The 22,641-nt window shown below is 36.3% G+C and overlaps 1 protein-coding gene across 2 annotated transcripts in view; it reads left to right on the top strand.

The window, feature by feature from the left end:
• Positions 1-22,641, top strand: part of SLC17A5 (solute carrier family 17 member 5) — an 80,525-nt gene that overhangs the window by 12,973 nt on the left and 44,911 nt on the right. For both annotated transcript variants that reach the window (XM_058307043.2, XM_058307042.2), the window contains exons 2-6: positions 12,364-12,560; positions 14,269-14,502; positions 17,678-17,765; positions 19,931-20,017; positions 20,980-21,098. In XM_058307043.2, the coding sequence (XP_058163026.1) occupies positions 12,364-12,560; positions 14,269-14,502; positions 17,678-17,765; positions 19,931-20,017; positions 20,980-21,098 (725 nt within the window). The remainder of the gene's footprint in view (positions 1-12,363; positions 12,561-14,268; positions 14,503-17,677; positions 17,766-19,930; positions 20,018-20,979; positions 21,099-22,641) is intronic.

The following is a 22,641-nucleotide window of genomic DNA, read 5'->3' as shown; positions in this document are numbered from 1 at the left end:
AATTCTCTTAGTTTCCATTTGTTTGTGAATATTTTAAACTCACCTTCATATTTGAAGGATAATTTTTCTGCATCAAGAATTCTCAGATGGCAGTTTTTCTCTTTTCAGTTTCCTAATTGTATCATAGCAGGTGTTCTCACCTCCATGATTTCTGATGAGAAATCCATGCTAAGTCTTACTGGGTATACTTTGTATGTGAAGATTTGCTTCTCCTTTGCTGCTCTTGGAATTTTCTCTTTTTCTTTGATGTTTGACATTCTGAATAGTATGTGTTTTGGAGTAGATCTATTTGGATTTATTCTGATTGGGATACACTGTACTTCTTGGACATATAAGTTCATTTCTTTCATGAGACTTGGGAAATTTTCAGTTATTATTTCCTCAAATAATCTTTCTGCCCCTTTTCATATCTCTTCTCCTTCTGGAACTCCCATGACAAAACATGTATGTGTTGTGTTTAATGTTGTCATTCAACTCCCTGAGCCCCTGCTCAATTTTTTCCATCCTTTCCTCTCTTTTCTTTTCTCTCTACAATTTCAGCTGTTCTCTCCTCAGTATCACTTATTCTTCTTTCATTTCGAGCTTGCTGTTGTTTAATGTGTTTTTGATCTCACCTACCATGTCTTTCATTCCCATGAGCTCTGTTACTTTTCTGCTCAGGTTTTCAAATTCTTTTTTGTGCTCGCTCAGTCTCTTCTTGTCCTTTATCTCTTTAGTCATCTCATTAATTTGATTTTTAGAAATTTGTGTGCATTTTATTGATTAGTTGTCTGAAATCCTGTCTCTTCTGAGGCTTTGATTTACTCTTTTTCCTGGGCCATTTCTTTCATTTTATAAATATGGTTTGTAATTTTTGTAATTTTCTTAATATGGCTTGTAATTTTTTGCTGATGTCTAGGTATTTTATTAGGATAGTGATATTACTCAGATGCTCAATTTCTCACTCTTTTGTTGGGTTTTCCTGGCAGGACGCTGTGTGTTACCTCACATCTGATTCTTGATTTTGCCTGTTCTGGGTCTTTAGGATTGTCCTTGTTAGTTGCTCAAACCTGTGCCCAGGGCCCAATAATGGGTTGTGGACCCACTTCCTAGGATCTTGGGGAGGGAGGTTGTAAAGGCCTGAAAAAAGCCTACTTATTTTTCTGCACTTCCGTAGTGCACCAGCAGATGGTGCCCTTTTGAAGCCCTCTCAGTTCAGTGCCTTTCTGGAGCCTGTTTGCTGCAACAAGGACTGAATTCGTGTGACAGAGGTTCCTGCCTGGAGGCTAAGAGCCTCATTTTTCAAACTTTCTCTTCTCAGAGACAGTTCTTCAACCTTTGTTGGCAGCCCCCTCCCTTTAGCCAGGTAGAAAGTAACTCAGTTCCTGTCTGGATCCTCACAACCAGTTCTGGTTGGTAGAGAGGAAGATTGAGAGGGTCAGATCTCTTTAGTCCCTTCCCAGCATCCAAGATAAACAATGGCATAGCACCCCCAGTCTGGAAGGGCTTCTGGGACACAGCAGACCAAATTTGTGGGTCAAAAGCCGAATCAGCCTTAGGCTGTGTCCCTCTCTTTCCCCTTTCCTGGAGAGGTGGATGCCTGGGGTCCCCATTTTCTGTAGCCGTCAACCCTGGGGCCTGATAATTCAAGTGTCTGTGGTGTGGGGGGGTCCCAGCAGCTGGAGCTTGGTTTTTAACCCACAGTATTGCCATCGCAATTGTTTTCCTTTGCCTCTCTGTCCTCTGAGTAGTATCCAGCCTTGCCCTAGTGTCCTAAACCCTACAAGACTTTTTTCCAGGCCATCTGCCTGTCCTCTGGCTATTTTTCTGGGAGAGAAGAGAGTCCTGTGTCTTTATAGTCTGCCATCTTCCCCCTTCTATTTCTGAGCCACAAAAATGTTTATATACTAATTCTCCCAAGCACTACTCTAGGCACTAGAGATATGTAGCAGACAATGAAACCGACAAAAATCCCTGCCCTCAAAAAAAAAATTTTTTTTTAATCCCTGCCCTCATGGAGCTTTTATATTCTAGCATATATTCACCTATGCCATTTAGCCTCGTCCATTTTACACTTTCATCTTTATCTGGGTCAGAATCAGTCCTTCAGTTGATTTTCATACCAGTGAGCTAAATTCCCTTGGCCTCTGCTTTTTTCGTCTATCTCACTGCCAGCTCTCATTTCTCAGGGCCTGCCCCTGAGCACAAACATGTATTCCTTGCAGGTCATACACTAGAGCAGATTATGGTCACCTGTTTTGCATGAGCATCTACTATTTCTGCAAATCCTGTAGGTTTGGCTAGAGTCTCAGACTCCTGTTCTCTTCAGAAACTTTACCTTTCTCAATCCTAATTTCTCACTAATGAAAAATAACCTTGATTCCTAATAAATTACTTAAATTCTTAATATCCAGAAAAAGCAATATTATTAATAATTCACAGTTATTGAAGGCTTACTATGGCCTAAATACTGTTCTATGCATTTAACATCTACTAACTTGATTAAACCTCATAACAATCTGATAAAGATAAAAACATTTAAATGGGTGCCAGGTACCTAGTAAGTGGTCAGTAAATATTAACTATTAATTTTTATTATTAAACCAAATACCCACTATCCCATTCAGCAGTATTAGTTCTTAGAGTTACTGCAGTGACCCATAATCCAGCCATGTCAGATCATTTAAAGTTCCCTGCCCTCCCAGTGTCTTGTTATCAGTTACATACTTCTGTACATGCTACTGCCTTTGTCCAGATTCCCTCCCTCCGTTAACATACCTAGTTACTTCTTGCTCATTGATGAAGATCAGTGCAAATGACCTTTTCTCCAAGAGGCCTTCTGACCTCCCCCACAGACAGATTCATGTGTCAAATACTTTGCCCCCTATTACACACATGAACTTAAGCACTTTATTTTATTGGTATAACTTGTTCCAGGGTAAGCAAAAAAAATGAACTCACTGTTACTGAGTGCCATAGAATATACATTTACAGCCATAGAATATTTCATTTAATGCTAAATGGTGGAATCGCCATTTTAGAGCTGAGAAATCTGAGGTGGAAAACTATTAAATAACTTCCCCTCGGGGACACACAGCCAGTGAAAATCAGAACTGAGATTCATTGCCAGGTCTGCTTCACTCTAAATTAGCCTGTGTTCTTTCAGCTACACCCACTCCGTATTCTGAAGCTTAAACCATATTTTAGAAGCTGATGTTTGTTTTGATGGGCGCTCCATTCGTCATGCAAGCATGATTTTGCTTTGAACTTGCTTTCAACATGGTGGGTGCTCAATAGATGTTCTTGCTCTTTGTCATACAAGAATGGTTTTGTTGAATCAATTCCAAAGAGTATCAAAATTCATAGATTCACTTTGCTGTACTGCCATTCTTTCTTTTTTAAAATGTATATATTTTTTTTTTTGAGAAATTGTGGTTTTTCAGAATAATCATGCATAAAATACAAGATTCCCATATGCCACCATATTATTAACACCTTGCATTGGTATGGAGCATTTGTAACATTTGATGACAGCACATTTTTATAATTGTACTGTTAAACTATAGTCCATGGTTTAATTTAGGATTCACAGTTTGTGTAGTGCATTTCCATGGATTTTTTTATTTTATTTTATTCTATTACCATTTTACAACCTAACATTTCCTTTTTTAACCACATTGATAAATATTACAGTGCTGTTAATTACATTCACAATGTTGTGCTACCAGCACCACCATTCATTACCAACATATTTCCATCATTATAAATAGAACCCTTTATATTTAAGCCTAACTTCCCATTCCCTATCTCCACTCCTTCCCTCTGGTAACCTGTATTCTAGATTCTGACTGAGTTTGCTTATTTAATCATTTCATATCTGTGAGATCATACAATATTTGTCCTTTTGTGTCTGGCTTGTTTCACTCAACACGAAGTCTTCAGGGTTCATTCATGTTGTTTCATGTATGAGAACTTCATTCCATTTTATAGCTGAATAATATTCCATTGTATGCAAATACCACATTTTGTTGATCCATTCATCATTTGATGGACACTTGGTTGACTCTATCTTTTGGCAATTGCGAATAATACTGCTTTGAACATCAGTGTGCGAATATCTGTTTGAATCCCTGCTTTCAATTCTTTTGGGAATATATCTAGTAGTGGGATTGCCAGATCATATAGAAATTCTATACTCAGCTTTCTGAGGAACTACCAAACTTTCTTCCACAAGGGCTGTACCATTTTACATTGCCACTAGCAATTAATGAATGTTCCTATTTCTCTGCATTCTTTTCAACACTTGTTATTTTCTTTTTTTAAAAAATAGCAGCTATTCTATGGGGTGTGAAATGTTATCTCATGGTATCTTGCCTAATTGTTCCAGCTAGGACCTCTAGCACTATATTGACAGTGAAGCCCTCTGATCTGAGCTTTTCTGTGTTGGGAGGTTTTTTTTATTACTGCCTCAATCTCTTTATTAGTAATCGGTTTGTCGATATCTTCTATTTCTTCTTGAGTCAGTGTAGGTGGTTTGTGGGTTTCTAAGAATTTGCCCATTTCATGTAGGTCATTGAATTTATTGGCATACAATTTTCCATATTAAACTCTTCTGGTCCTTTTTATTTCACTGGGGTCAGTTAATGTCCCCTTTTGATTTCTGATATTCATTATTTGTAGCCTCTTCCCCCTCCCCCATCTCTTTTTTTTTTTTTTTTTTTTCCTTTTGGTCAGCCTAGCTAAAGGTTTATAAATTTTGTTGATCTTTTTAAAAGAACCAACTTTTGGCTTTGTTGTTTCTATTTTCTCTTTATTTTTTTTGTTTGTTTTCTATTTCATTTATCTCCACTCTCATCTTTATTTCCTTCCTTCTACTTGCTTTGGGTTCAGATTGCTCTTCTTTTTTTATTTCTTCTGGTTGTGAGGTTAGGTCCTGATTTTAGGTCTTTCTTCTTTTTTAATGTAAGCCTTTAGAGCTATAAATTTCCCTCTCAGCACTGCCTTTGCTGCATCCCATAAGTTTTGGTATGTTGTATTTTCATTTTATTTACCTTAAGATATTTCCTAATTTCCCTTCTGATTTCCTCTAACCTACTGGTTGTTTAACAGTATGTTGTTTAGTTTCCACATATTTGCAAATTTTCCATTTCTCCCTCTGTTACTGATTTCTCATTTCATTCCATTGTAGTTGGAGAAGATCCATTATATGATTTCAATATTTTTTAAGTTTTTGAGATTTGTTTTGTAATCTAAGATATGGTCTATCCTGGAGAATGATCCGTGTGCACTTAATAAGAATGTGTATTCTGTTGTTGGGTGAAATGTTCTATGTATATCTGTTAGGTCTAGTTGGTTTTAGAGTATCATTCAAGTCTTATATTTCCTTAGTGACTTTCTGATTAAATGTTCTATCAATTATTAAAAGTAATGTATTAAAGTATCCTACTAATGTAGAACCATCAGTTTCTCCTCTCTAATTTGTCAATATTTGCTTCATTTATTTTGGGATTCTGCTGTTAGGTACATATATATTTTAATTATTACATCTTCCTGTTGGTTTATCCCCTTTATCAGTTTGTAATGACCATCTTGTAAATTTTTTTAATCAATTTTATTTATATATATTAATAAAACATAGATCAATCCAAAGTGTACAATACTGGTATTCAGTATAATCACATAGTTGTGCATTCATCATTTCAGTCATTTTAGAGCATTTTCATTATTCCAGTAATAATAATAATAAAAACCAAACAAACAAACTCATCATCTCTCAATATGTGTTTCCCCTGCTTTACATATCTGCTATTCTGTTTCCTTCTCGCTAGTATGTTTGTATTTATATTTAGTAAAAGCAGCCTTACATACACAATATCACCTATATTCTTATTTTATATGAAGTTTCACTGTTACACTTTTTAGCTTTCCTTCTAGTAATATACATGTCCTTAGACTTCCCCTTTCAACCACTGTCATCCCCATATAATAGTTCTGCTAGTCAAAAACACCATAATGTGCTCTTACCATTTCCATTCATTTCCAAAGATTTACAAACAACCTTTTAACCATTTCTGCACAGATTAACCCTCAGCTTTCCATTCTCTACTCTCAATCTATTTTCTGGTGACCTATATTATAGTTATTAACTCCATGAAGTTAACAGTGTATGTAGTTCATAATAGTGCAGTCATACAGTATTTGTCCTTTTGTGTCTTGCTTGCCTCATTCAACATAATGTCCTCCAGGTTCATCCATGTTGTCATATGCTTCATGACTTCATTTCTTCTTACTACTGCATAATATTCCATTTGTTTATCCATTGATTGGTTGAGGGACATCTGGGTTGTTTCAAACTTTTGGCCATTGTGAATAACACTGCTATGAACACTGGTGTGCAAGTTTCTATTCGTGCCACTGCTCTCAGTTCTTCTAGGTATACACCTAGCAATGGTAATGACAGGTCCCATGGCAAGGCTATTTTCAGTTTCCTTAAGAACTGCCAAACAGTCCTCCATAGTAGCTGTACCATTCTACATTCCCACCAACAGTGAATAAACATTCCTCTCTCTCCACATCCTCTCCAACGTTTACCATTTTCTGACTTTTTAATAGTGGTGAGTCTAATAGGTATGTGAAATCATGTCTCCTTGTAGTTTTGATTTGCATTTCCCTAATTGCTGGTGATGCTGAACATTTTTTCATGTGTTTCTTCACCATTTGTATTTCTTCTTTGGACAATCATATTTTCAAGTCTTTTGCCCATTTTTTAATCGGATAGTTTGTCTTTTTACTGTTGAGTTATATGATCTCTTTTTTTATCATGGATATTAAAGCCTTATTGGATGTGTGTTTGCGAAATATTTTCTTCCGTTGAGTCGCCTGCCTTTTCATCCTTTGAACAGAGTCCTGTGTAGTGCAAAAGTGTTTAATTTGGAGGAGGTCACATTTATCTACTTTTTCTTTTGTTGCTCATGCTTTGGATGTATAGTTTAAGAAATTACTACCACATACCACAAGATCTTGAAGATGTTTCCCTACATTTTCTTCTAGGAGTTTTATGGTTGTCACTTTTATATTTAGGTCCTTGATCCATTTTGAATTAAATTTTGTATAAGATGTGAAATAGAGGTCCAATTGCTGGATACAAAATTCTTGGTTGGCAGTTATTTTCTTTCAGCACTTTACGTATTTCAACCTACTGCCTTCTTGCCTCCGTGGTTTCTAATGAGAAATTGGCACTTAATCTAATTGGGACTTCCTTGTTCCTAACATGTTGCTTTTCTCTTGTAGCTTTCAGAATTCTCGCCTTGTCTTTTTGTGTTCAGTAGTGTGATCAGTATATGACGGGGTATACTTTTCTCCATGTTTATCCTGTTGTTCTCTGGGCTTCTTGGATGTGCATATTCATGTCTTTTATTAAGTTTGGGAAGTTCTCTCATTTTTTCAAATATTTCTTCAGCCGCTTTCTCTCTTCCTCCCCCCAAAATGACTACATTGGTACTCTTGATGGTATCTCAAAAGTCTCTTAGGCTATTTTTGCTTTTTATAATTCTTTTTCTTTCTGCTCCTCAGCCTGACTCATTTCAATTGTCTTGTCTGCAAATTTGCATATTCTTTCTCCAATCAGATATTGAAACCGTCCTAAGAATTTTTCATTTCAGTTATTGTGGTCTTTAACTCCAGTAGTTCTGTTTGGTTTCTTTTTAAAATTTCTGCCTCTTTACTAAGATTCTCATATTGCTTGTTCATTATTTTCCTGATATCCTTCAATTCTTTCTCTATATTTTCCTTCATATCCTTGAAACATTTTTAAAATCGTTTTTTTAAAGTCTTTGGTATGTTCACATTTGGTTCTTCTTAGATGGTTTTTCTGGATTTTTATCCTGTTCCTTTGGATGTACTTTTTTGTTGCATACTGTATATTTTAATATTTTAGAAGGTTAACTCTGCGATTTGCTCCCTAAGATCTCTGTTCTTGATTTTGTTACCAGCTAGTGATAGGCAGAGATGTTCTTGAGCTTCGGCCCACCTATCGGGAAGGTTTGTCCAAGGTAAATGGAGTATGCGGTGTCCTACTTGTCTTTTTGCAGCCTGTTTTGTCCTGGGCTGGTGCTGGTTAGCTGTTTTGGACTTCCCTGTTTATAGAAGTTTGAGTACTGCCTCTCTTTCTCAGAAGATAGACTTCTGTTTCCTGGATGTTTATATCAAGGAAGCTTTTGCCCCAGGTTGTCAGGTCTATAGTTTCTTTGATTGTCTCAAACTGCTTTCACCTGGAGGGCAAATTCTGGGAGTGGGGAGGCAGACCAAGGAGGACTTTTCCAAATTAGTCTTTCCCAGCTGAAAAAGGGCCAGGGACTCACAAAGAGAATGCAGACCAACTCCAAAATGCCTCGGGAGAAGATCAGGAAGGGCATCAAGAGCTTTTTCCATTGCTCCCCAAAGCTAAGTTTTCTTGACCTGCCAGTAGATGCAGCTCTTCAACTAACTGTCCCCTGCAGCCCTGAGGAAGCACAAATTCTTTAAGTCTTCTCCACTGCCTGTCCACGGCAGGTTGGAATAGTCCCACTCTAAGAGCTGAGCCAAAGTTGCTAATCAAAAGCCGTGATCAGCAGTCAGCTATGCCCAGCCCTGATTTTGGGGAAGTATGTTTTTATGTCCTTTTTTGTCACCAGTGAGCTAGCCAGGGGCTGGATCTCATGGCAAGATGCCAGGAGAGTGGGGGATGGATGCCAGTGCAGAGAGAGCAATTTACTGGTCTTTACTGTAATTTACCATCCAGTTCCTCCCACTCTTCCCTGCCTACTCTACAGTGTTATTCTGGCCTCTGGAGTTTCAAGAGTTGCTTCAGACAGTTCCTGTCTATTTAATAGTTGTTCTGCAGGAAGGACTGAATTCCAGAGCTACCTACTCGGACATCTTCCCATCTTCCAACAATCCCTCCTCCCAGTCTTTTTTTTTTTTTTTTTTTAAGATTTATTTTATTTAATTCCCCTCCCCTCCCCCGGTTGTCTGTTTTCTGTGTCTTTTTGCTGCGTCTTGTTTCTTTGTCCGCTTCTGTTGTCGTCAGCGGCTCGGGAAGTGTGGGCGGCGCCATTCCTCGGCAGGCTGCTCCCTCCTTCGCGCTGGGCGGCTCTCCTTATGGGTGCACTCCTTGCGCGTGGGGCTCCCCTACGCGGGGGACACCCCTGTGTAGCACGGCACTCCTTGCGCGCATCAGCACTGCGCATGGTCCAGCTCCACACGGGTCAAGGAGGCCCGGGGCTTGAACCGCGGGCCTCCCATGTGGTAGACGGACGCCCTAACCACTGGGCCAAAGTCCGTTTCCCAGTCTTTTTTTTTTTAAGATTTATTTTATTTATTTATTTCTCCCCACCCCCTTGTTGTTTTTCACTTGCTTAGTCTCTTTGTCTTCCTTGTTTCTTTAGGAGTCACCAGGAGCCCAACCCCAGGCCTCAGATGTAGGCGGGACATACCTAATCGCTTGAACCACCTTCACTCCATACTTTGTTGTGTCTCTCATTCTGTTTTTCCCCCTACATCTCTTGTTGTGTCATCTTGTTGTGTCAGCTTACCGTCTTCTTTAGAAGGAACCAGGAACCTCTGCTCCCTGCTTTGTGTTCTTTTCTTCTTGTGTTACTTGTGACAGCTTGCTTTGCCTGCCCGTCACGCCAACTCGCTGTCTTCTTTAGGAGGCACCAGGACAAACCAGTGGCCTCCTGTATGGTAGGCGGGACCCCAGTTCCCTGAGTCACATATTCTTTCCCCCAGTCTTTCTTGAAATAAAATTTTTCTGACTGAATAGATTTATAATCAAGAACCATTTTTTAAAAGCTAATAACCATTTATGTTTAATATATCTTAAAACTTTATAAAATCCATATTGGCTTTTTATCTTCTGATTACTGACTCTGCTTCAAAAAGTTAAAGTTGCCTAATCTGTACTTCCTAGACCACATATTCAAGTAATATCACTAGTAACGCGAAGTCATTTTACTCACCTTTTGTTCACTTCCCAAGCTTCTAGCCCTATATCTTATTCACATAATGTGGTATATCATAGTCCAAATCAAACACCACTTGGGAGGAAACTGCTAACATGGTAAAATAAGGTAACTGCAAATAAGGGTAGAATGGAGTAATACAAATCTGAGTAGCATAAAGTTATTAAGAGTAAGAGAATTACTAACACTTTCATCCCTCCCTTTTACTTAACCCCCACAGCTAGTATGCAGTCAGGCCTGTCTTAACCCTAGTTTAAGACACTTCCATAGAAAAGAAAATAAATGAAAGAAGTAAAGAAAAAAAGAAAAAAAAAGACACTTTCATCTTTTACCTGGAAGACTGCAGTAGCCCCTTAAGTGATCTCGAGTCATGATTCTCCACACCACTATGTACTTTTCCCCTTTGAATCGTCACCAACAATCAGATAAGCACTTTAAACCATAAACCAAATCTTGGCATTTCTCTGCTAAAGTAGACAAACTTCGTAAATAGTACCTGGACAGAAGAGACATAGTGTATAAATCTGAATTTTTCTTGAGAAGCAGATGTAGCTCAAGTGGTTGATTGCCTGCTTCCCATGTGGGAGGTCCTGGGTTCTATCCTTGGTACATCCTAAAAACAAAGACAAACAGAAAAACTATCTCTCACTGGGAAGTGGGTGTAGCTCAGTGGTTGAGCACCGTCTTCCCATGCACAAAGTCCTGGGTTCAGTCTCTGGCACTGCCTTAAAAAAAATCTGGATTTCTCTTGCAAAAAGTATTCAGCACATTTTAATTGCCCATGCTTGGTGAGATTATGGGGTCCCATATAGACTTCCATGTAATATTGCCGTACCCAGATAAAATGCACTCTCCTATAGAACATGCCTTGCAAAGTATCCACACTTTCCTTAACAGGACAACTGGACAGTTGGCAGGAGCAGAGGACAGATGTGTCTAGATTCAGGTAATAGGGGCAGCCTTAGAAATCCAGTTATCATAGCCCTGGATCTCTAGGTCCTGCCATAATCCTAATAGCTGCATCCCTGAAAAAAAGGATTCAGGAATACTGAATAAAAAGTTATTTGTAATAAAAAAGATGTAACTCTTGCTTGGGGAAAAAATTGATAGCAATTGTTTAGTGTGTTAGGACTTACAGAAAACTGAGGTGGAACATGCTATATTAATATATACCTAAGTATCACTGTACCATATTCATTAATGTTTCAGTCTGAATCAGCTAAGAGTCACCAAGAGCCTTGTACTCTGAGGTGAGGTCAGTGAAAATACTAGGATCCCTAAGTAGGGGAAAAACACACATATGTATAATGGTAATTTGTCATTACCAAATAAAAGTACATTTATATACATATTTAATTTTAATGTGTCATTACTAAATGAAATAGATATCTTTCAGGTATTTATAAGCCACTCAGTATTTACCAGACTTAAATGTGTACAGACCCTGGATTATGCCAATTTCTCTTTCTCACTGAGGGGTCAGTCTTCCTTAGTATGCTCCCCAAATCACTATCCCATCTCCAATTCTGCAGCCCATTGAAAGAATACTGCACAAGCATAAAATTACAGTAAAAAATAGGTCAGACTCCTCCTCTCACATGAACCTTCATTCATTGGTTCCTCCAACATACTCCACCTTTTTTATTTTAATCATTGCATTAGCTTATTTCCCTTTCTGCTGTAGGCCCTTTAAGCATAACTACTGAGCAGCTGTCACACGTACTTCGCATAAATGCTGCAAGTTTGCTTCTGGATTTTTAAATCCTTTTAGTTTAGGAGAACCTTAAGCCTTATCATGGCTCCTGATTCAAATCCAGCCACTGAGGATACTCTTCAAGGTAAGAAATTCATCAGCAGGAGTTTCTTGCCCTGGTCTTGGCAGTAATTTTTTTTCTGTGCTACATTTACATGAGTTGGCTGCCAAACTTTAGTCAGTAATATATATGATATGGTCTAGTAAATAATCAAATATTTATTGACCATGTTTTAGTTTTTCAGCAATCATGTGCCATTAAAGTTCCTTACCTATTTTTCTCATGCGTTATTTTTATCAGCTGACAGATCAGGGGTTCAGTTTTGATTGTGGAATGGAGATTTTCCTGAGCAAAGTTGATGCCATGTTTTAATTAATCTGTCTTACAGTTCAAGCTCTCATGGTTGTTTTTTTCCTCATGTTTTTAATTTTTATTAAAATTGCAATTATGAGGAATAAACGCTCTTCAATAAATGTTTTTAGATATGCCTAATCTGAGAATATTCTCAGAAAAATATTCACTTGTCTGTGTACTTCTTTCAACAAAGTAACCTATTTTTAGTGATTTAAGACAATATCACCTAATTTATTCTCTTAGTTATTAAGTTTTTTCCCCAATCTTTATTTCAGCTCCAGTGTGCTGTTCTGCTCGTTACAACCTAGCACTTTTGGCCTTTTTTGGTTTCTTTGTTCTCTATGCATTACGGGTGAATCTGAGTGTTGCATTAGTGGATATGGTAGATTCAAATACAACTTTAGCAAATAATAGAACTTCCGGGGAGTGTCCAGAGCATTCTGCTCCCATAAAAATTCTTCATAATCAAACGGTAAGAGCTATTTTTTAAGCAAACATTCTTAATCCTAAAATACTTCCAAGTAAAAATCATTGAAAGGTCTATCTTCATGTAGACTCTGAAGGACTTTCTTTGTGTATTTTCCCAGGAACTGGCTGAGCAGTAACTTATATCTGTAGCTACAACTGCTGCATTGTAATACTTGATCTCTTTGAAAATTATTTCTTCATTCCCTTCCATAAATTTATGTTCTAAAGAGAATTTGGAAAAACCTGTTTGGCATATCAGTAAATCAAATTGTTTTATGTGTTGCTTAATAGTTCTTATAGGACTATTGTTCAATAGCTTTTTCATTTATAGGGTTACTGAGCAGGAGAGCTCAGTTAGATGAAGGATGGAAAAATAAAAACTGATTGATTTCTTCGGATATTCCTTTCCAAAATGTATACATTCCTAACCTAAGCTACTGAAGTAATTTTGCCTGCCCACGTTATAGTGGAATTGATAAATGTGTGTTCATTTGTTCACAAGAAAAAGATAAGCCTTAGGTTTTACACATTTTCAATGTGTTGCTTATCACATTGAGAAACAGTACAGGGAGAAAAGACTGGTATCCTTTTATGGGTATACTTTCATGCATTTTCAGTGCTTACAGAGGAGTCAGATCACACTTGATTGAGTGAGTCTCCTCTTCCATTAGCAAACAGGAGCATTCAGGCAGGGAAGAAAGCTTCTCCCCAAACAAAGATCCGCACAAAATAATGACTTCACCAAAAATCTTTATATTTGACTTTAGTAATGTTGCTGAATAACATATCTGAGTATACCTACTTTCACCATTCCAACCTATAACCTGTATTGCTTGAGAGTTCAGGAGGTCCTAGAATTCTACAGAGAAGGTACACACTGGACTCTAAACAAAGATTATTAATGCTTTGCTTTGTATCTTTCCCTTTGGCAAGTGCTTTTGTTGACTTAGCAGCAGCATATCTTCATCTGCCTTATATCAAATGAAAAGAAATCCTGGAATGATTCTTGACACATTGGCTCTGTTGTACAGCTGCTTGCATTAAAGATGTCATATTAAAAATCAGTCACTAACTCTTTATTATTACCTTACTATGTGCTGCTAATAGTAATAAAAGGCAGTCCCCACTTACATGACGTTTATGGCTTGGTTTAAATTGTTGCTTTTTTTTATTGCCCCATGTGCTTTTTCAAATACTTGGTTTGAAATGGGAAGATATTAATAATCTATATTCATACTAGTAGCCAACACTAAGTGAACACTCGCTGTGTATCAGACCTTATTTTATTTATCTTTCTTGTTAAATCATCTCAGAGCATACATCCAGTAAGTGGCAGGGCTAGGCTGGAACCCAGTCCTGTCTGAACCCACAGCCTGGTTCAACTACTTCAATAGCCTGTTTAATATCTTTCTGAATTAAGGCTATGACTCTTTTTTTGAGTCTTCTTGGTCATGGTTATTACAAAGCCTTGACAATTCATCCCATAGCGTAGTTTTGCAAAAGAACAAACTTCTTAAAGTTTATGATTTTCAGTCTTTCCATTCACTTCCTGGAATTGTGCATCTATATCTGGTGACTGGCCTACCTACTAGAAAGTGTGCATGTTCTCCAATCCAAAACAGTGGTTCAAAATTACACTTAAATGTACTTACATATTAATGAAAGAAAGGAACTGTTCAAGAATTGGGTTTTTTTTCTTCTACTCTTTATAGGGTAAAAAGTACCAATGGGATGCTGAAACTCAAGGATGGATTCTTGGTTCTTTTTTTTATGGCTACATCATCACACAGATTCCTGGAGGATATATTGCCAGCAAAGTGGGTGGAAAACTGCTGCTAGGATTTGGGATCCTTGGCACTGCTATCTTCACTCTATTCACCCCCATTGCTGCAGATTTAGGAGTTGGATATCTAATTGCAGTCAGAGCACTAGAAGGACTCGGAGAGGTAATTTTTTTTCTCTTTTTCCTCTACTTTTTTACTCTATATCTTTTTCTCTTCTTAAAATACTATTCTTTGGTACGAATATGAACTAAAAATAAACATTTGAAGATAACAAGGATTTTTTTAAAAATTTTTATTTAGGCCAGTAAAAAGATTTTATTGGGAAATGGAGGAAAAGAACAGAGCTTGCTGAGAAATGGGAGAGAAGGATGGAAATACACACCAAGATTTGGTGCGGGGTCCTCTAGGCAGAGAGCACGAGATCTGCCTTGTGTGGGTTACCTTTTAAACTGTTAATTATTATTATAAGGGGAGGGGCCTAGCTATTATCAGTTACCCCACCGATAGTGGGGCCAGTGGTGAGGACTGTTAGGAATAGCCGGGACCAAGGGGAGGTCTCGGAAAGAGAAACTGGGACCTCAAGATTAAACCTAAGGTCTCAGCAAGGTCTTGCAGCCAGATTTATTTTTTAATTAGAGAAAAGATTAACTGGAAAATTACCTGAGTAGATTTTGTTGTAAAACTGAAGTGGGAGGACACCAAAAAATTGGAAGCTTAACCCAAAGAACAGAAAAAAACATTTCCAGAGAAGACTTAATAGCTCACACTTTGAAGATAGAAAAATTAAGCTAATATTAGAACAGTTAAAATAGGACCTCCTTATCTCTTATACTTTTGCTTCAGTTCACCTCTGTTCTATCATTGATTGCCTACATCTAAAACACATTTTACACAATAGACTGTCTAATTGCCTTATTTTACTTTCATTTTTTTGTTAGTCATCAAACTTCCTCTTTGTTTATCATTTGTTCTTTTCTTTTTCTGGTCTCCTAATTTAGAAACAAATAATTTATGATTTTACATAACAGTTACTTAGTTCTATAGTTTTTTTTAGCCTTTCTGCTGTTTTTAGAATTGTAACCAATTTTTACCTTTTTTTTCCATTTTTAAAATTTTAATTCCTTATCTTCTCCATTTTTTTTTGTTTCGTTTTTCGTTTTACAGGTCATCATAAATACCTCCATCTTTAATTAGTGATCACTTTTCCTTTCTGACTTTGTTTTTCTACCTATATACCCTGACTGAGCTTTATTTTGCTGTCTCTTGCATTTCTTTAACCCAAGCAAGATGGTGAACTTTGGGTTTAGTATATAGCATGAATGTCGTTTTTGGTAGCATTGCCATTATACTGTATTGGAAAGAACACTAGACTGGAATGAGAAAACCAGAGTTTGTTTTTTATCTAACAGTGAAATTTTAATTCCTAACTACTTGACCTCAGTTCCACCATCTCAAAAATTGGGGTAATACCAGCCCTGTCTTCGGTCACAAGATAGTTAAAGGCTTAGAAGTGATAATGATTGCTAGAGTGCTTTGAAAATTGTCAAGTATTTTTTAAATTTAAAGTATTGCCATTCATATGAATGTTCACATTTTGTCCTTATCAGATAGAGGTCTATTAAATAAATCCTTCCTGATCACAAAATAATTTTCCCTTTAGAACCAGCTCCTCTACTCCTTACCAAATAAAACATACTTAATGGCAGTATATTTTCTCTTACTCAGGTAGTGAATCTTCTTGCTGAATGTATCCCGTTTTTTAGTTTCATATCTGTTTATGCCACTAATTTAGCGTTATAGTATATTTCTTACCCTACTACTGCTATCTCAAATGACATTTTATTCCTAAATAGGATCTGTTATGTTTATTCATAGATTCTATTTTTCTCCATTCCTCCAATATGTTTCCTATGTACATTGTCTCATCCATAACCTTATGCTAGCATCTTTCATTCCTAGCATCTGATTCACCATAAATACAACTACATTGTTTCTAGGTTGTTTTATTTTTTAACTTTTTATGGTTGTAACATATATACAACTCAAAATTTCCCATTTTAACCAGGCTCAAGTATAAAATTTAGTGGTATTTTTTTCATTCACAATTGAGCTACCATCACCAACATCCATTACCCCAACTTTTTCATCCTCTCGAACAGAAACTCTGTACCCATTAAGCAATAACTCCCCCTTCCCTAATTCCCCAGCCCCTGATAACCTGTAATCTCACTGGCTCTATGAAATTTGCTTCTTCTGGATATTTCATATATAAATGAGATGATACACTATTTGTCTTTTTGTACCTGGCTTATTTCACTCAACCTGATGTCTTCAAGGATCCTAGGGTTTTATAATAAAGTTTTCCACAACATAATCTCTGTGGGCATTTCCAAACACCTTAAATTACTCTATAGTGGCCCATCCTGTGAATGTCCCATGATACAGGTTTTTACCAATTCACAATGCTACCCAAATCACCTTCATCTTCCATTGGTGTTTCTTCCATTTTAGTCCCTGAAATAATTAGCAAAAAAGTACAAAGTACTAAAGTGTTTATTCTTCTCTCCATTAATAATGGCAGTAATTACCGTTTATCTTTAAAATAGTCATGCAAAATAGGGGGTATTATCTCTGTTTTACAGATGAAAAACTGAAGTTGAAAGAGGTTAGCTAATCTTCCTAAGGTTGCAATTAGTGAGAGGCCAAGGAGAGCAGGGAATACTCGGCTTTGAGTGCACTGGAACCTTGTCCCTCCCCCTCTCCTGTGGCAGCTCCTTATCCACCGAGAACCTGCTGCCTCTATTGTTCCATTGCCTCTATATACCAGTAATTGGCATTTACTATACTAGTTAGTAGCAGGGGGGAAAATAGGCTATAACACTCTAATTGGCTTCATCCTTTTTTTTTATAGAGCCAATTTTCCAGCTAATTAAGGTAAATTTGAATTTTCTTTCAATATTCCAAAGTATTAGCTTAGTATTTTTAAAGTTATGAACAGATAACATTCCCATTTCATTCAGGCCATTACTAATTTGAATGAATAAAATTTTCCTTGAAAGTGGTTCCTTTACATCACGTTATTCAGTACATTCATTTAGATTAATGGTAGCCCTTACCTTAATAGTTCTTGAGCCAGTTAACAGAATCCATGAATCTTTGTTGAGATTTTTAAAATACTTAACATTGTGAAGACATCTTACTGCATAGAACTTGACTCTAGTTTGATTCTTACCTAGAAAACTTCTTGAACACCAAGTTTACAACAAAATGTGACTGAATTGAAACATTAGCAAAACTACTGTATATTTCATCAGAAACATCTCTTTTCCTTCCTCAGGGTGTTACATTTCCAGCCATGCATGCCATGTGGTCTTCTTGGGCTCCCCCTCTTGAAAGAAGCAAGCTTCTTAGCATTTCATATGCAGGTGAGAGAAATATTCTTTTACAGTTTTTTGCTACAATCTCTTGTTAATATAATTGGAGAAAAAAAAAATGACTGCATGCCGGAATCATGCAAGGGTGCTTCCTTTTAGGAAAAATAAAGGTTTGGGAGTAAAACTTCATTACTAATTTTTCTCTTTGGCACAATACCTTATAGCAGTGACAACTGCTGTCATTAATTGACAACTGTCATTTTCTCCATCTGGCATCATTGATTTCAAAGATTATTGTCTTTTCAGATATTGGTATAGAGATTTCTATGTTTAAAAAATCCAATAGTAGGAAAATTGAGCACTTTTATTCTTAAATTATGATTTCTAGTCTCATCTTCTAATGAGCATATCATGATACTCAACCCCTCTTCATATATATATTTTTGTGCACATTGATGTGCCATCATTTTGATCTACAGGTTATGAGATAGCATGAGCTTTATATGTGAATTGTAATTTAATCAGATTACACAAAAACTGCTCGCCTTTCTTCCATTGACTGAGTGAATAATTCTCAGACTGACTGCTTTTAGATACAATAATATCAAAGAAACCACAGAAAGGCCCCTCTGCAGTGACTTTTAAGGGAAAATTTGAAGGATTTGGAAGAACCAGCCGTGCAAAGGGCAGAGAGAAGAGCATCCCAGCCAGTTAGAACAACATGTACAAAGGCTTTCAGGCAGGAAATAATTTAGAGGTTCAAAGAAATGCAAAACCAGTGCATTTCTAGCAAAACCAGTGGCTAGAACATAGTGAAAAAAGAGATAATGGCATGAAGTTAGAGAAATAGGCAAGAACCGGTCTGGTTCATAATCAGGCTTTCCAGGCCTCAGGAAGGAACGTAGCCTTTTTTTTTTTTTTTTAAGGATACAATGGGGAGACAGCAGAGGTTTTTAATCAAGGGAGGGGTGTGAAACAATTTACATTTTAAGAAGATCATCCTTGTAGCTATGTGGAGATTGACATGAGAAATCCGATGATAAACTCATGAATAAAGTCCAGACTTCTTGAACTAAGGTCAAGTTCTTCATAGTCTTCACCACTTCTTTTGACTAGCCTAAGCCCTGGCACACTGTTCCTGTCATAGAGTTGGTTCTCAGTAACTGTTACAATCTGTTTTTCTAACCTTCTATTTAGTCCCTTCACCCAAGTGAAGTTCCCAAACCACTCTGTGCTTTCCTATTTCCTTTCCTTTGTTCATCCTGTTACATTTGCCTATATACCTTTCTAACCTTATTCCGACAAGACCAGGTCTGACCTTTCTTTTCAAAACCTAGTTCAAATGCTGCTTCTTACATCTTTTCCTGGCCACTAGGAATCAGAAATAATTGCTCCCATATTTAAACTTTCATATTGCTCTGTGACATTTAACACTTTCTAACATGTAATATAAGTATTTATATTTATTTCCATAATCCTGAATCTTGGGAGCAGAAACAACATCTGGTTTATCCTTCCAGGTCCCACCACTGCACGTACATACATGTCTTGCATTTGGTGGTTAAAATGTATTTTATTATATTTTATTTATATAAAACATATGGGGGAGCAGATGTGGCTCAAGCAGTTGAATGCCCGCCCTCCCACATGGGAGGTCCCAGGTTCGGTTCCCGGTGCCTCTTAAAGAAAAAAACAATGAGCAAAAACAACAAGCAGACAACAAGCAAAAAAACAACAAGCAGACTATGAGCAGACAATGAAAAAAAAATTATTTGCAATATTTTTTGGCAAATTAGATTGAAAACTTCATCTTAATTTCATCGAATATGCTGTGGTGGATTGTGTTTATCAGCTTTAGAGACTTTCATTGAACTTGTACCAAGACATCTGAATTTCTAATACATGTAGCATTTGCTAGCTCCTATTATATGGCTCTTAAATTGATTGATACTTCCTAACTCATCAATAGCTGCTGGTTATAACTAATATAATGACATATTAATATATACATTTTACATATTATGAGTTTTCTAGTAAATGATCCCTTAAAAAAAGGGATTGTTTGTATTTATATGGTCACTAACTCAACTCCTACAATATTTGAGTAGTTCTTCAACTACTCTTCATCATCTGTTACCCATCTTCTTTAAGCAGTATACCAATCCCTTTGTTAATCTCTCCCCATAGTATATAAAGTCTTTTCTGTTGTCTTCTAGGAGCACAGCTTGGGACAGTAATTTCTCTTCCTCTTTCTGGGATAATATGCTTCTATATGAATTGGACTTACGTCTTCTACCTCTTTGGTAAGTTTATTAAAATATTTCCCTAAAATATACTGTAATAAATCCCAAATATAATAGTAGTCTAATAATTGGTTAAAAATATATTCCAACTCTTTGAAGCACTCATCTGCTAAGCCACAAAGTTCTAAAACACTGATAGCCTGTTTTCCAAGTTGATAGAGTTAAAGTGATCCTAGTGAGTTCTGTGATATTTACTCAGTATACACTACTGTCAAATCCTGGGCTTAAATGAAGCATATTTACCATCAAAAATTACCCTCTGGGGGGAGCAGATGTGGCTCAGGCCATTGGGCACTCGTGCCTCATGTGGGAGGTCCTGGGTTTGGTTTCTGGTGCCTCCTGGAGAAGGTGAGCAAACAATGAGCAGATGAGGGAACCATCTGGAGGGGGAGGGGAAATAAATAAATCTTTAAAAAATTACTATCTGGGGAGTGGATATGGCTGAAGCGGTTGAGTGCCTGCTTCCCATATGGGAAGTCCTGGGTTCAATCCCTAGTGCCTCCTAAAAACAAAAAGCAAAACAACAAGCAAACAAATGAAAAAACTAAGGGCAGCCAATGTGGCTAAGTGGTTGAGTGCTGGCCTCCCGAATATGAGGTCCCAGATTCAGTCCCTGGCCCTGGTACCTCAAAAAATATATTTATTACTATCTTAGATATTATAAAAATGTATATTTTGAAAATATTTCTTCTCAAAGTAGTATACTCTCATTTGGTAGTTTTTTCTTTTCCTTTCTTTTCATTTAGTTCCAAGGATTTTCATTTCTCCAGCTCATTGGCAGATGCAGTAACTTCTGACACCAACTACAATGCATTCTGACTTAACTACCTGATAAGAAAACTTGAAATAAAATCTAACCTGAAACAATTTTTATATTGTCTGTAGTTAGATAATTTTTTCAAGACATTAAAAAATTGCTTTGTGCATTCTAATTTTATTTAATATTATTTTTCTGTTTTAAGGTATAACTGGAATAATTTGGTTTGTTTTATGGATCTGGTTAATTAGTGATACACCAGAAACTCACAAGACAATCTCCCATTCTGAAAAGGAATACATTCTTTCATCATTAAGAAATCAGGTATGGACTGGGGCACCTCTTAAAGATAATTTTTTCTTCAGAATTAAAATATGATTTTTTTAATATAAATATTTCTATTGTGCATGAGTAGAATAGGCAAATGAAATAAATGTACAAAGTATTTGTTTAGTCCGGGGAATTCATTCTAATTCTATATTAAAAGTATGAAAATTACTTTTAAAAAAGTAATAAAATGACTTAAAAGTTATTTTAAGCCTTTTTGAGTAATGATTATCAACTGAGTCTTAATTGTAATTTCATAGCTACATTCTAAATGTTAGTTTGTTAGAAAACCAACCAGTATGTTTATATCTATATTTTAAATGAGTATTATTTAATAAAGAGTATAGCACATTTATTATGACATAAAAATGCAGGAAACACCTGTTTGCTCCTCTAGAATAGATCATTTAAAGAAACAAAAATTTATATCTTATTAAAACTGGATTTGTATCACTTAATCAAGCACAATAGAAAATCAGAAATAAAAGTCTATGGTAAGACAATATAGTGAATTTTCAACCATGTAAACAAAATATTCGCCTTTTGGGGAGAGTAAAAGAACATAAAATCATTAGGAAAAATGAAAATATATGCATTCTGTTTTCAGCATTCTTAATGGCTTTACAGGCACCTTATTATTTTAAGAACATAAAATAGCTCATGTAAAACTTGCCTTGCCTATTAAGTTACTATGATTAGTATTTCTAGTTTTCTATATATAGTATAACCATGAAATAATTAGAGTTACTGATCAGCATTTCTTTTTAAATTTTGCTACAAATGTCATATGCAGCTCAACTTTAAGAAATATGGCTTTTCTTTGTCTTTGCCAAAGTTTGGCAGAAACTTTGAAACAGAAGAAATTAGCAATTAATAAAGAAAATTATTTTGTTTTGATAGCTTAGTTTCCTCTAGGATGTTAATCAAACGAAACACCCACATTTTCCCCTTAAAAAACAGATTGAGAATTTAATGCATTGGAAACAGTTCTTGCCATGTAAAACCTGCTATGTTTTGTCACGTTTTCTTAGCATTGATGATCAATGGTTTGCTTCTTCCAATGCTTCAGTTTTATCATTGTTTTTATAGATTTTTAATTTATTTAACTTTTCAAAAAGTTTTCTCCACCTTGATATGTGTCATAATCTTTCTAGTATCCAAACCTCTGTAAATTTGTTTTTCCATGTGCTTCAGAAAATGGGATATTCAGAAGCAAGAAGAGTTAGGAGTAGGTTTCAGAGAACCCCATTCTGTATTCTTAAAGCAGATGATGTTGTAGTTGAAAATGCCACATCATAATGATGTGTTACATGGAGTTCTACTTTTATTGCTTGGATCCAAGAAATGGATAGCATCTACTGTACTTCATTCTTTAAACAAACTTTTTTTTTTTTTTGAGAACATGAGAACTTAGTATGTCATACGTTCTTCGTCAGGTACTGAGGACTTGAAAAATGAGTAAGAGGGGAAAAGAAGAAGACATGGTGCCTGTGGGACTTGTGGTACCCAGAGGGAGACACACGTGCATGAACAGAATTTA

Source organism: Dasypus novemcinctus, chromosome 11, assembly GCF_030445035.2.
Source record: "Dasypus novemcinctus isolate mDasNov1 chromosome 11, mDasNov1.1.hap2, whole genome shotgun sequence".
Lineage (NCBI taxonomy): Eukaryota > Metazoa > Chordata > Mammalia > Cingulata > Dasypodidae > Dasypus > Dasypus novemcinctus.
Note: the sequence above shows the minus strand (reverse complement) of the source record. Positions and strands in the feature narration are given on the sequence as shown.